At 33.6% G+C, this 14,603-nt stretch overlaps 1 protein-coding gene across 3 annotated transcripts in view; it reads right to left on the bottom strand.

Moving 5' to 3' along the window:
• LOC148942679 (semaphorin-1A-like) overlaps nt 1-14,603 on the bottom strand; it is a 268,011-nt gene that overhangs the window by 34,842 nt on the left and 218,566 nt on the right. For all 3 annotated transcript variants that reach the window (XM_089102498.1, XM_089102499.1, XM_089102500.1), the window contains exons 12-13: nt 13,975-14,206; nt 2,729-2,877 (exon numbers count right to left, since the gene is read on the bottom strand). In XM_089102498.1, coding sequence (XP_088958624.1) covers nt 2,729-2,877; nt 13,975-14,206 — 381 coding nt within the window. The remainder of the gene's footprint in view (nt 1-2,728; nt 2,878-13,974; nt 14,207-14,603) is intronic.

Below are 14,603 nucleotides of genomic sequence, written 5' to 3'. Positions count from 1 at the left end.
AAATGAAATTAATGTGCCGGAATAGGTCTAAGAGGTAATAATAACGACTTGCTATAAAAACTTAACATTGCTGGCAGTTAAACTGCCTTTTGCAGACTAGGCAGGCAGCTCCAATTGCTAAGCTACGAGGGCTCTCAGACAAAATATATAGAAAATAAAAAAAAGGTAAAGAATACGGCATTGGACTTTACAGTCCCTACCGGTGGTGCTAACCTCTGTTTCTTGGCCCTTCAGCCAGGAAGTGCAATGGGGGGTTGGGGGCCAACCATCCTGTGCTTTCGCACACCCTTCCTGTTTACCTTCCCCAGATTTCTCCAGGTACCCATTTAGAACTGGGTCGACTCTGGCTGAGCTTAGAGTCACGCCACTGACCCCCGTCCCAAACCAAATAATTCGATACATTAGGATTCGAATCCTCGCCCTCTCGGGCAGGGAAACCTAAATCCAGCACGCCAATCCACTCGGCTAGGACGGCTCTACTGTATATAGCAAATACTTTTTATAAATACGCCGTTGCCACTCATATTAATAAACTGAAAAAAACTTAGTAAACAGGGAACTTCTAGCGACAAAAGGATAGCTATTAGAATTATACATTAAAAACTAGAGCAGCGCATCTGCCCAGCTCCGCAACTGAGCCCAGCACATACGGTATATACAGCTATACCTGCGACCTCCATAACAAATTGACAATTTGCTTTGAGAAACATGGGGATTTTTCCTAAGATCAATCTAAACCCCCCCCCTTACAGAAAAAATATGTTTTAAAAGTACAGCCATTATCCTATTTTCAAGCCCCTTCCCCCGCCCAGGAACAAATTGTTCCCGTATTTTGCTTACAAAATATATGCGTACCAATGTTTGTGAAGATTTTACATCTAATGTAAGGGAAAAAATTAAATTGGGCTAAACAGGTCTATGTAGTATTTTGCAGAAGATACGATAACGCAACTAATCCGGCAAAAACAAAAATTAATCAAACTTTAATGCTTGTTCTTCTTTTTTCTCTTTTTCCTGATTGAATCTCTTCTCTTTCTTTATTTTACAAATATGTATACTTATTGTAGTATTATATGTGCTAATGTGAATAGAAACCAAATCGTTTACGATATAGTTCATTGATTAAAACCTTATTCGTAAGTAACAAATTAACTTTTGTTTTTCTTCTTATTGCGAAGTTGTAGAGCTTAAAAACAGTTTTGTTAAATTTCTATTGTAACAAGTTTACTCTAACAACAATTTACAACTTATTTTGAAGTTACATCTTTTCTTGGCATAACTTTGACTTCCCCTATCAACGTTTTACTGAATTGATTCTTGCTGTGAGGGGACCTAACATAAGGAAGATAACGACTAATGAAAAGAGTTTAGAAAAAGGAGTTGGTGCTGGTAGTTTGTTAACTACAGAGCTTTGTCTAGAATAGGAGCGCAAATAAACTATTCCTTTTTCAAGTTCAAACATAAAACTTTATTTTGCTTACGGTATTAGTTCATTGTTTCTTGTTATTTTAATTCTCATTTCAGTGGAGAAGAATGAACCCAATATATAAAAAAAACCAAAGAAATATATATATATATATATATACATATATTAACAATTTATAAATTTCTTTCAAAGATCTTTTAGAATTTTACATTAACAATTTATAAATTTCTTTCAAAGATCTTTTAGAATGAAATAAAAAGCCAAAAATATCTTAAAAATAAAACATTTGTTCGTTTTCACCCTTTTGTTGTGTTAATTTTATCTTTAGTCTCAGCTGCGGGCTTTTTCTCTTGTTAATTTATTTTGTTTAGATAGCCGGCAGAGTATATATACATATATATACATACATATATATATATATATATATATATATATATATATATATATATATATATATATATATATATATATATATATATATATATATATATATATATATATATATGTATATATATATATATGATATGACAATAAAACAAAAATATAATAATAAAATTGCTTTAATAATACTTGTATTACATAATTATTAAAAATATTTCATTAAAATATTATTATGTTTATAGTATAATATTAGTAATTATATATATTATAATACACTATATTTAATATAATAAATCATATTAAGTATACTGTATTTTTTGCTTTTAATTCTAATCACGTTTCCAGTCACTTTGGCTTAAAAAAAAAGGACTAGAACTCTCAGTTTGTGATAGAATGAGCATCATTCGAGGTTTATACGACCAAGAGGGGGTGGTTGGGGATGAGGAGGGGGTCAGCCTCTCCTATATAGAACACATTCTGCTCATTTTGTGGTTTAATGGCCTTGTAAAAACCCCGTCCTCGATTTTCTTTTCTTTGGTTTTTCATTCTTTGTTTACTTAAACTATTGCTTGTTTGTTTGGAATAAGAAATTTTTTTTCAATTTCACATTTATGGTCAGAAAATCTAATGAACTTTATGAATCCATTCATTTTTTTTTTTTTTTTTTTTTTTCAGAACACCTCATCGACGCTTCGAGGTACCTAATTTGTACTTTCTCTGTGGCTTCTCAATTTTTCAAGTGAGAGAATTTTCAGTGGGGAGGGACAGACGCCTAGCACTAATCAGAACACACCATACGTTTCTAATAGGTGGACATAGTGGACATAAATTTCATCATTTTGTTTCTAAAGAAGTTAAATGAAAAAGGGTCTAATTTGTAATCAAGCCACACTAACACATAAATGCTGGATCTTAACTTACTTATTTCAGCTGGACATAAATCTGATTTTCCAGAGGCAATGGCCTGAACGAACATTCCAGGCTTGGTGTTCTTATAGTGCGCAACTGGTACACACTTTTTGAGCACCAAATGCCATCCACAATATGGATCCTGTAGTGTTACACATCCCCTGAAATAAAAACAATACTTGTTTAGGAAGAAATGTTAGTTTTAAAAATGTTTGATCTGTTCATAAGTTTCGTGCAATTGCTATTATAGGGATTCGATACCCTTAAAAACGTTTTGCGAGTCTCGGCGTTGATTGACTGCCTCAAAGATAAACTAAATTTATACTTTTTAGTGATGCAGCTTTCATTAAATCTGAATGTCTCTATCTCCGGAACAAAACGGGAGAAATTAAATGGTTTTTCTATGATTTTCGGGAAAGGAGGTGTCGGCTTTTAGTTTTCTGTCGTTTATTCGGGTCTTTTAACCAAACTCAACAAGTTATGAAGACCAAGATTTTGAAGACCAGCATTTGAAACCAAGAAACCCCGCGATTGGTTGAAGTTATGGTCAGTGCTTAACTAAAATCATTAGATTTTCATGAAGAAGGTGTGCTTTAGTCACTAGTTTAATTGGGTATCAATCACTGAAGAAAATAAGAACCGGTTAAAAAATTTTCTTTTTGAATCTGTGAAATTTCAACTTATGAGGTAAGCTGCAATTAATGTTTTTTGGTACTTGTTTATTATCCAGAACACACTCGAGAAGTGAATTTAGGTTAACCATAATGAAATATTACCAAAATATAAGACTTTAGTAAGAAAATTATGGAAACTACAAAAAAGAATTATGGAAAGCCGGCCGCCCAGAACGCATTATATTGAATAACTAACCTAACCACCTCTATATATTAAATATTTAATTAAAATATACCTGCATCCACTCAGACTAAGCTAATTATAATCGATTACGGACAGACAACCGGTTTTTGTCAGATCAAAAGAGTAAACCTCTTGAGAGTGTTCTGGATAATATATCAGTACCAATTTATGATGATTTTCATGGCACAAGGTTGTTACAAACTTACAACCTATTTTTTAAGGAATCAACAGAAAGATTTTCAGGGATATCCTGCCTCGGTAGACAATTCCAAATTTAGCTACAGAATTAGCTGTTTTTCAATTACTCTGTAATTTTAAAAAGTTACCCCCCCCCCCGAACAAAAATCCTAGATAAGCCCTTGGCAGGGTGTCTCATCTTGAAGGTAATCCAACCATACCGTGTGTCTGATGGTTCGCAGTATTGGCTTGACAAACGGTGGCAAGTCATTTGGCTTCAAATTCAGATACTTATTATTTCACCAAAAAAAAAAAATACAATACAACTAAATTATATAAAAAAAATTCAAGAGCCAAATAAAAGACAAAAGCCCTGTGGTTGGCTTTATCTTCTAACCATATCTTCAGCCTTAAACATCAACATTAACCTTCCCACTAGTCAGCGTAAAAAAACTATTCTGTATAAAATACATCTTCTACAAAGTTATTAGCAGGTATGGACTCAAATGATATTAATTACAATTTTAGACCAGCTTTCGAACAAAAAAAGCAGTTTTCTCAAACCAACTAAATAATAAACCCAATCGTTTTTCTTTCATTCAATTATTGAAGTTTCAAAACCAACTATCGCTGAGACAGCGCACCATTGCCGTTGAACATGAGTTAAACAAAAAATGTCAAAATAAATATTCTCGTAGTTCCTTATTCCAAATTTATCAACAGAGAACTACTAGAATAGCTCCCATTGTATAAGAATTCTGAGTCAGTGTTCTGAGAGATGAAAGCCTTTTCCCAAGTCAGATTCAGAGCTTATATTACACTTATTTCTTCCATTCTGTCGCCAAAAATAAAAGAAAATGAATGTTTGGAGGATATTCCCACTTTATACTGAATATTTGATTGCAACTTAGAATGGAGGTACAAAAAAAATCTTCAACAAACACAGGATCAAAATGCTTTTCGGCGGAATTTTCATTAAAAACAAACGCCAAAAACGGAAAAATGGAGGATAGAAATGTTTTCTTTTTTTACATTTATATGAGAGAACAGTTTCAGAGAAATATCCGAATTCACTCCTTTTTTCTAAGAAGAGGTTTTAACTTTATAAAGAGCATGCTGAATGTGACTTCATTTGAATAAAGCGGTTCGATTCACATAATTATATGCAACGTAGTCAGAGTGGCTAAAGTAAATGGAACATGTCCTCCTGATCTTAAAAGATCACATCCTTAGATTAGTTCTACTATACGGGAAAGGGAATGGCCGAAACCCCCAAGCTTAGGTTTATTTATTCACATACTAACAAAAATTTAAAATACGAAAGTTATAATGACATAATGTTATAGTTATAATAAAATATAGTTTATAAATAATATAGTCTATATATATAATATAGTTATAATATAGTATAAAATAGTTATCATATAGTTTATATAAAAATAGTTATAATAAAATAAAGATAAAAATTGACGTTTTTGCTAGCGTGCAGCATAAGATGCACGCTAGATAATAAAACAAATAATAATAAAGCACAAATAAAACAAAAAAAAACAATAATAAAGCACGCTAGATAATAAAACAAAAGAAAAAATAGGAGGAAAAAAGGCAAGCAATAAACTAGACTATCAGCAATATCATTCCCATAACACACTCATCCACCAGCCACCTACCTCTTTTTCGCCCTGTACAAAGCCTAATTCGTGGAAATACAAGGAAACCAGTCACGAAAAACCCGCCAGACGGGTCAATCGCAAGAGACCGCTATAGAGAAATGCAATGCAAAGCATGGTTGTCATTGCATTTGCAATATTTAAACTGTTGTTTTGGGGGGTTTAGGGGGGAAGGTACCTAGGTTAGGATAGGTTAAGTATTTAATATATGCTATGCTTTATCCCCCCCCACCCCCCTCCTCCCTAATTTGCAAATAAATAGCCCAAATTTGTTTATAAACTATTATATATTTATCCTATTTTATTTTATTTCATTAGCATTAACCAAACTTGACTTTTTAGAAGTGACCATATAATGCACCAGTACCAAAAAAATTGACCAACCTTTTTCAAGTTTCTTAAAAAATATACTTTTTCTTCAAAAGAGATTGTGCGAACCAGAGTGACGCCGATCCTACAACTAAGCCTCCAGCAAATGCGAAGCAAAACGTGACAGAGGTATGGAATATCCATTACAAAGACAGGACTTTCTAATTTTGCTTATACGTGTTATATTATCATTTTTTATGTATGCGACAGAGGTTCCATCCGTGACAGGAAATGAAAATAGGAGAAATGGAATAGGGAATCTGTTTTCCTCCAAGCGCTAAACACTTAAATCCTTTTAAGAAGCTCTGTGATCCAGTCTTGTTTACCTTGTCAGAAGTTAGATTTATGTTCGGTCGAACCTGGAAGACTCATTTCAAGAGGCTAGACATATAATTCATCAATACTCAGACATGAAATGTTTCGAAAGTTGGAAATTTTAAATGTCTTCAGGGTGTGGGAAAGTTAGGTTTCATTTGTCTTACTTTCTCATTGCTTAAGGCGCAGGAATAAAAAGCTTGAATTCATCACTAACACTGATTTTTTTTTTTTTTTTTCTTGGAAAATCCATCAGGAAATTAGATTCCTAAGAAAGGAAAAGAATATTAAAATAAACTTTTATAGAGATAAACTTTCATATAGAATATGAAAATACTTGAATATATGTTAGGCAAGTGAGAGCGTGAACAATGTTCTTTAATAAAATTAAACCTGCCTTGCAAATATACGATCCAAAAGACACTTAATCTAAATATAAGCCTATATTTCCAATTTTTTTTTTCTGGTCCTGGCTCTGGTTGCTTGATTACACAATATTGGACTCTAAGAAAGGCAAGAAGGGCATGGTTTAAGGGGGCATATTAGGAATGATCGGATGGGATTTTTTAGCAGGAAATGTCAAAATGTTCAAAATTTTGGTGTCGATGAGGTTGGCAGAGGTCAACTACACAGGATTTCACAACCAGTGGCGTCAATTCAGGTAAACGTAGGGAGAGTTGAGGGGAAGAGGGCAAAAAAAATTTTTAATCTTAGAGCTGTTTTGCAATTTTGTTGTTTTTTCTTCGATTTTTTAAATAAAAAGACCTAAAAAGACATTTTTGAATGAAAAGGCCAAAAAAAATATTTTTCAAAATCTAAGGAGGGCAAAAACGTATTTATTTTTGTAATCTAGGAGGGGACAATTTTGCTCTTTTTCCTTTTTTTTATTACATGAAACGCCACAAAATAGTCATTTTTCAATGAAAAGAAAACAAAAAATGACGTTTTATAAAATCCAGGGGAAGGGCAGGAGCAAATCCAGGATTTTTATTCAGGGGGGGGGGGAAGTGTTTTACAAAAAAAAAACTGCGGAACCCATCAAAAATTTGTTTTATGCATTTTTTGTTACTTTTTTTACGAGTCGGGCAATTGTTTTTTTTTTCAAGGGGAAAGGGGAGAAAATTTTTACTTCATTTAACTAGACTGACAAAAATAATATTATCATTCTTTTGTTTTACTAATTTCCAATTCGTTTGCTTGCTCATTTAACAATTTAAAACACGAAAAAGTTGGCTTAGTATGAAATCGGAAGGTAATTGCTTTTTTACTTTATCGTTAAAGCTCTTTCCGATTATATTAAAGGATTTGCGCCTCATTTGGCCATTTACAACTTGTAATAAATTTGACAGTTATTGGTTTATGAACAAGTGTCACAGCCCACAGATTTTTACAAGAGAATCCCAAAATGTGTTTGACATAAAATAAAAAAAATGACCAAGGAAAGTTATATAATAATAAATATGAGAAATTGATAACAAAGGGACAAAATTCCAATCATCTGTTAATTTAATCTAGATTCATTTTATAGAACTTGATGCGTCAAAAATATATATCCTTTGATTTCAAAAATCCATATTCCTTCTGAAGACAAAAAAAAAACTTAAATAGGCATAAAATTCACTCTTTCTGCTAAAATGTCGAAAGTGGTAGTTGAGGATTTGTGGTAGAAGGGCCACTGGGCAAATTGGGTCCTTCCATTATACAGACTGGAACTTCTTTGTTCAAAAAAAGGCACAACATTCCAACTTTCTGGAAAAACCTATTGATGGAAGGGCCATGGAGGGGAGGATGTTAGAGGTGCGACAGGCCCAGTTTGTGCTTTCATTAATATAGATTGAAAATGATTGCGTCTGTCTTCTTTAAACAAGGTGCAACTTGCCAACCCTTCTGAAAAAAAGTTAACGGAGAAAAAGGGGGTGACAGAGGGGTCAAGGCCCCACTTTATCTCCAATTTGTTTGCATACCAAATAAGGAACTAGGTGGTATTTACACCGAATCAGCAATTACGTCAATTTTTGCAAACTCTTGTCCTTCTTGTTATGTATACCTCAGCAATGAAGTCGCCGACCCCTTAAAATTATCAAAATTGGTGTATCGAACAGCTTTGTTTTAAAAAACAGATGTAATTTGCTTTTATCAGCTCATCAGGGATTACAGATGAGCGGAGAATTGTTCTATCATGAAGGTGGCTGAATACAACTGAAGTCATAAATCAAATAATTAGCTGAACCTCAGCATTAACAAAAATTTAATTGTTAAAGAGCCTTGAGTTCTATCATTTCAAGTTAGAACTAAATCTGGTCAATACTAAAAGAAACTAGTGAAAATTTAAGCTCCAATCAATAGTTGAATAGAAACTTCAACAGCCCCATCTATTTTCTGTGCACAGGACCATCTGTGCAGCAACAACTCCTTCTGTTGAAGTACATTTGCTGGATCAGGTTAGGTCGATTCAACTTTGTTCTTTTTTATGCAATTGAAGACCACTGTACTGAATGATCCAGTCTTGATTGATCTCCTCTGTCTCTTGAGAGGTAAACACACTTCTAAGAAGACAAACGACGGCAAGGAGTCTTTCTAACTTTCTGACTCATTTTCAAAAAAATACTGGATACACCCTATCGTCTCGGATACGACAAAACAATAAAGACTACACAATATGAGACCCTAGTAAAACATGCAAAAAGCCAATTGCAATGTAGTCCTTACTGACCTCATTTAAATGATCTAAACTAATATGGGTTTTCCCAAAGGAAAAAGCTTTAAACTTAACTACGAAGACGCCCAATGGTTTTATTCTTTCTAATGCCGAGGAGAGCCCCTTCACCGAAGAACATGAAAATAATTATCAAAACTTTGTTGGTACTGGTTGCACCATTTCAAGATAATTTGTCATTATTTCCTCTCGAAATTTCGTGAAATATTTCGTTTCTTACCGAAAGTTATCAATTAATGACATGTAAAAACTAACTCAAATACTCTTTTTATAATATGATGTCATGGTTGCGGCGTCAGACGGAAAATATATAATATGATGTGATTAAATTTATAATATGATGTCATGGTTGCGGTGTCAGACACAACATAGTAAAAACAAACCGTGGATTTCGGAAAATATGCGTTTTTGGCATTTTTACTGATAAAAACGAAAAAAGAAACCACCCCACAGGATTTTGAAAAATGCCTTGTCTGGGTGTCCATTAACAAAATTTAAGGTAACTCCTTGCCTACAAATCCCTCTCCTTAACATTTTGTGAATGGGCGCCCATGCTAAAATTGAAATTATTGAAATCATTAAAAAAAAGTGGAACTTACTTCAAGAGCAAACAAATGCGAGTTGAGTTTCAGGTTTCAATTCTTTCCCAAAAGAATACATTTTGACAAAAAGTCTCCTAACTTTTCGCCATTCCTCTGCCTATCTAATTTGTATACGGTTCAGACATGTGGTCACAGCTTTTTTTGTAATTAAAATTTACATTTTAATTAAAATTTATTTTTAATTAAAATTTATATTTTCTATGATCAATATCTATAAAAAATCAGATATAAAGACAAGCTGGGACAGCTTCAAGACAATTTTCTTGCTTATCACAATTTGACAAAGACCATTGCTTCTTCTCATCTTGCTCGTAAAGCTCCTCAGATTATAGGCCACAACCTCGTTTTCTTGCTAATATTCCATCACACTAGGTCATAAACTTAGAAGAATAATAAAAAAAAAGTTCATGTCCCAATTCCGTGAAAAGGATACACAAGAGAGAAATGCTGCCATAAAGTCAAGAACTTTTATATCTATATGAACTGCCCCATTTTTCCAGTTCTTAATGAGGTATAAGATTCTTGAACCATTTATGTAATTGAGAAAGAGCCATTTCTTCATGCGGATTAGTTTTGCTCCCAAGGAGCTATTTGAAATGGAAGAAGAGCAAAAAGAAAAACCTGTTCAAAGTAGAATAGAATCCACTTTTATGAGGCAACTAAGACTTGAGCAAATCAAATTACAAAACTGAGTAAAAAAATAGGGTTATAACAGTTGTATGATAATAAAATACAAAAGTGAATGCCAACAGCGAATCCAAGATTTTTTTTAGGCGTTGGGGAGGGGTGGGGGGGGGTGTATTTTCCTTCAGGATAGGGGGTGGGTACAAAAAAAATAAAAAAAAACACATCGAACATTTGTTTATATGCATTTTTGTTGTGTTCTTACGGGTGGAGGGGGGAAAGGGGGGGGGGTCAAACTCCATACCCTCTCCCCTTGATACGGCCTTGGTGAATGCCTTTCAGCTAAGGAGTTATGCAAAAACGTTGGAATAGCTTCATTCCTCTCTCCCCTCAAATAATGAGTACAATATTTATCTTTTTTTTAGCAAATGATGGATAAATTGTGCATCAAGAATCATGAAGAACTTTTCTAATTGCCGCAAGTCCTTCAATTAACCAAAGCCCAGATCCCAAGTCTAAAATATAATATATATGCCGGAGCCCTGGGTATGGCTAATCTAAGACTGTAATCTAAACCTATTTTCCATTCCAAATATAGTAAATTCCTTTCTTGTCTGAACCTTTTTTTCTGACAAAATCAAGGGCAAGAGGATGGTATGAACTTAGAGCAGGAAATACCACTAATCAACCATTTGCTTTAGTTATCTCCCTTGGGTAGTGCCCTTCGAAATTTGAAACCTTAAAAATCATTTTGCAAGCCTCAGAGCGGGTTGTCCGTCTCAAAGAGAAAGGGCCCGCTAGTAATTTATCCCAGCACCACAGCGAACTCCAAAGCTGCCAAGTTACTCAAGCGACATTTACTTAAAAGTTCAGTAAAGATTGAAAGGAGATCTTGAATGTGTCAACAGTTCGAAAAGCTAGCAAGAGGCTAATTTAAAATAAGTAAGAATATAATTTGTAACTAACTGCTAAGGAAAGCTCTTTCTATTCGGTATATTTACAGCATGAATAATACGCCCCCTGTGTCGGCAAAGTTTTCAATCCAAGCGTGCTACAAGGAACTTCAAGAGCTGTCAAATTGTTCAAGTGATATTTCCTTTGAGCTGATTTTCAACGTCTTCCTAGCAGGTATGATGGGACATGACCGAACATATTAAACGAAATACACGTATCAAGAGGTTCTCTAAGTAGACCTAAGGGTCGTTACGTTCCATTCCTAGGCATCTTGCTTGACAAAAATCTTTCCTTCAAGCAGCATATTAACCTGATTAAAATGAAAGCCTCCAGGAGTCTCAAATCCTTAGAAAGCTCAAACACATATTTCCAGGGTAGATTTTTCTAATCTTGTTCTGCAGCTTAGTTAAGTCTTGTGTTTCATATTGTTCTGCTATTTGGATGTAATTAGTTTTGCCCCGGGCGCCACCAGCCCTAGGAACGGCCCTGATTGTTATTTTATGTCTTTCGACTTCTTTTAAATAGGGGTATAGAATAAGAACACACTAGAATATCTTCTAAACAACTATACTAAATAATCATACTAAATTATATTGAATATTACTGCTTTAAAAAGTAAATATATAAAGTCTAAATGTATAGTTTATATATGATTCACATTTTAACCTATATACATTAGTATATATTTAAATTAGCAATTATAAATATTTTTGAATTTATAGATTATAAATTCATCAAATTCATAAATTAAATTCTAAATTGATATTAAAATTTACGTATATATTTCTTCATATTTAAATATGTAAATGAAATATATACGCTACAAACTAAGCCACATTGGTTATTATAATCATACTAAAATGCATGCATTAATGTACCTTATCTAAAATAAATTCCCTACAAAATAAACCTATTCCAATATGAAACAGAATGAAACTAAAATATTTACTGTCAGCGCTCTTTCGCAACTTTTAAAATATGGCTCATCCCAATAGACGGAAATCCGGTAATTTTCAGAAGTTATTCCCTATAGAAATAAGCAAAAAAAAGATGTTTATGACATAGCTTAATTTTGGGATATGTCTTTTCAAAAGTTTGTCATAGTTCTTTTACTTAACGTGAAAGCATCTTAATAGACAAGACATATTATGGAGCATGCTCTGATGTCATGGAGTATGGAGCATGCTCTGATGTCAGCTAGAAAGTAAACTTTCTGGATCGGCAGTAGAGGATTCAGGGGGTGCGCCGCTCAAATCCCAGCACATTAAAAGAAATTGATTTGTTTATGTAAAGAAAAATATTTATTATCTTAATCAAAGAGTATGGGTAGCAAGAGTAGAAAGTGGCGCTTTTATCAAGAAAAACATCACCAAAACCATGTTTCGTCTGGTGTTTTTTAATGTAATGAAAAGAAAAAAATATTTAATAAGTGTAATTGGCATAATTAGTATAGTAATAAGTGTCTGATCTTCGTTTCTGAAAAAAATTGCGAAGTTTGAAAATTTGCCCAAACACTAGATGGCGTTTAGTGATTCTTTCCTTGGCACTAGCACCAGTTACCACTCTTATAAGAAGGCTATACTCTTTCATCTAAATGAGACACAGAATTTGTTATTTCGATACGAAAAAAAGTAAATTTAACGCTGAAGAGGAAATCAAAGGATAGGCTGCATTCTTTTTCGAATTCAACACAAATCTCGCCCATCTATGGCCTCTGCAATTCCAATAAAAAAAAAGTTGCCTTTAAGATTAAAGAAATTCACGTATAACGTTTGATGATCATGTCAACATTTCTGTTCTTATATACACAATATACCCACATCTATCATTGGTCCCAATTTTATTTTGCTTTTTTAATAATATTGCAGCTTGACAACTCGTTCTATTTGTCGGTTCTCTCTCTGATGTTCTACAATTTATGTTAGTCTTTGATCAGACGTTTAAAGAGACATCTATTTTTTTCCCATGCACCTTCTGAGCTTCTTCGCTGCCAGAAATGTTATGTTTTTCAGTTTATATTTTTTTTTTTTTTGGAATTAGGATATCGAATACATTATTTACTTACTTTACCAATAATAGGCAAGTGTACTCACAAGAGTCATTCCGTAAGCATTTGGCAACTACCACTAAAGCATTTGGGCACTGTACACAAGAGTCTTGCCGTATGCATTTGTCCACTACGATTAAAGCAACAAATGCTGCTGCAATTGCAGTGGTCATGATAGCACTGTCATCACTCCAATTAAAGGTCATAACAGATATTGTTCTCAAACACTTTTTTCTTCTTGTTCTTCTTCCAAGTCAATTCAATTCAAACAGGATATTGGGATAGAGTCGGGTAGCAATTATGAATACCTCTCTCGGCTACCCATTTCCACTACCACGAGCAGTGATACCCTAACCAACGTAGGAATAAAACATCACAAGTGTACAGTAAACAATAAAAAAAAGTACAAGTAAAACAGTACAAACTGCAAAAGTTAGGACATTAAGAATTATGAAATATGTCAGGCTAGGTCAAGGACGTATCCAGAAATTTGTCCGGGGGCGGTGGAAGAGGTTTCAAAAAAATTTAACGCATCAAAAATTTGTTTGTATGCGTTTTTGTTACGTTTTTACGAGCCGGACAAAAATTTCTGAGAAGGGGTTCAAGCCCTGAACCCCCCCCCCCCTGGATACAGCCTTAGATTAGGTACTAGAAACGGACTAGAAGAGCTGTGCATAAGAAAAAGACTGGAGAGAAACATCAATAGTTTTGGCTTAGAACAGAAACGATATAAAGAATTGATCTTTCTATTGGTTATTATTCTATACGTTAAACCACTTCAATCGGGTCCTTTTTATTCCTTTTAACAACGCCATCTTTTCGTGTTAATCATTAGTCTTAATGACACCAATCTCTCGCTTTTAGGCAACTACCTGCAAGTCAATCCCTATTTTGTAGCACCAAGCTGAAAATAAAATCAAACTTACGAACAAGTCGTTATTTTGTTGCTATGGCAACGGTGGAGAGGTATAGCTTGAATTTCATCATCAGTAACAGCAATAAGCTTCGAATCCCCTGCAACTGTACTCTGAACAATTTTGAGATTTGTAATTGGTACATTGTTTGGAAATAGCTGCATTTCCTCAAGAACAACTGGCTGCACCTTGGATGACGTCTCAGGTCCAGCAATGTTGATCGAACGGATTACTTTACCGTTATCTGGAAATATAACGATAGTAATGGAACAATAACGATGTTTGACAGTAGTTTTGATCTATTAGCAAATAAAAACCATATACAAATTAGGATGGTACCAACGGTATATCATGGTCTGTATTAAGCTTTTAAAACTTTTTTTCTATTAATTTAAATCTAAAATACGAGATTAATTAAGCATAAAAATAAAAACTTAACCCTCCTTAAGCTTTCGCTCGTTCAGAGAATTTCAGCTACTTAATCATGTATAATATCATAAAATAAAATATATAATTTTATAACGTATATAAGGCTTTACAGCAAAATTCTAAACATGAAAATTTCACTTCAGCCCTTTCGGAACATATTTTCGATTTTCCAGACCATTTTATTTTCTTCAACAAGGTCCCTTTGATTTCTA

This window comes from Artemia sp. Qi Xiang Cuo, chromosome 16 (assembly GCF_049724085.1).
Source record: "Artemia sp. Qi Xiang Cuo chromosome 16, ASM4972408v1, whole genome shotgun sequence".
NCBI lineage: Eukaryota > Metazoa > Arthropoda > Branchiopoda > Anostraca > Artemiidae > Artemia > Artemia sp. Qi Xiang Cuo.
The sequence above is the reverse complement of the archived record's forward strand: the minus strand, read 5'-3'. Positions and strand labels throughout refer to the sequence as shown.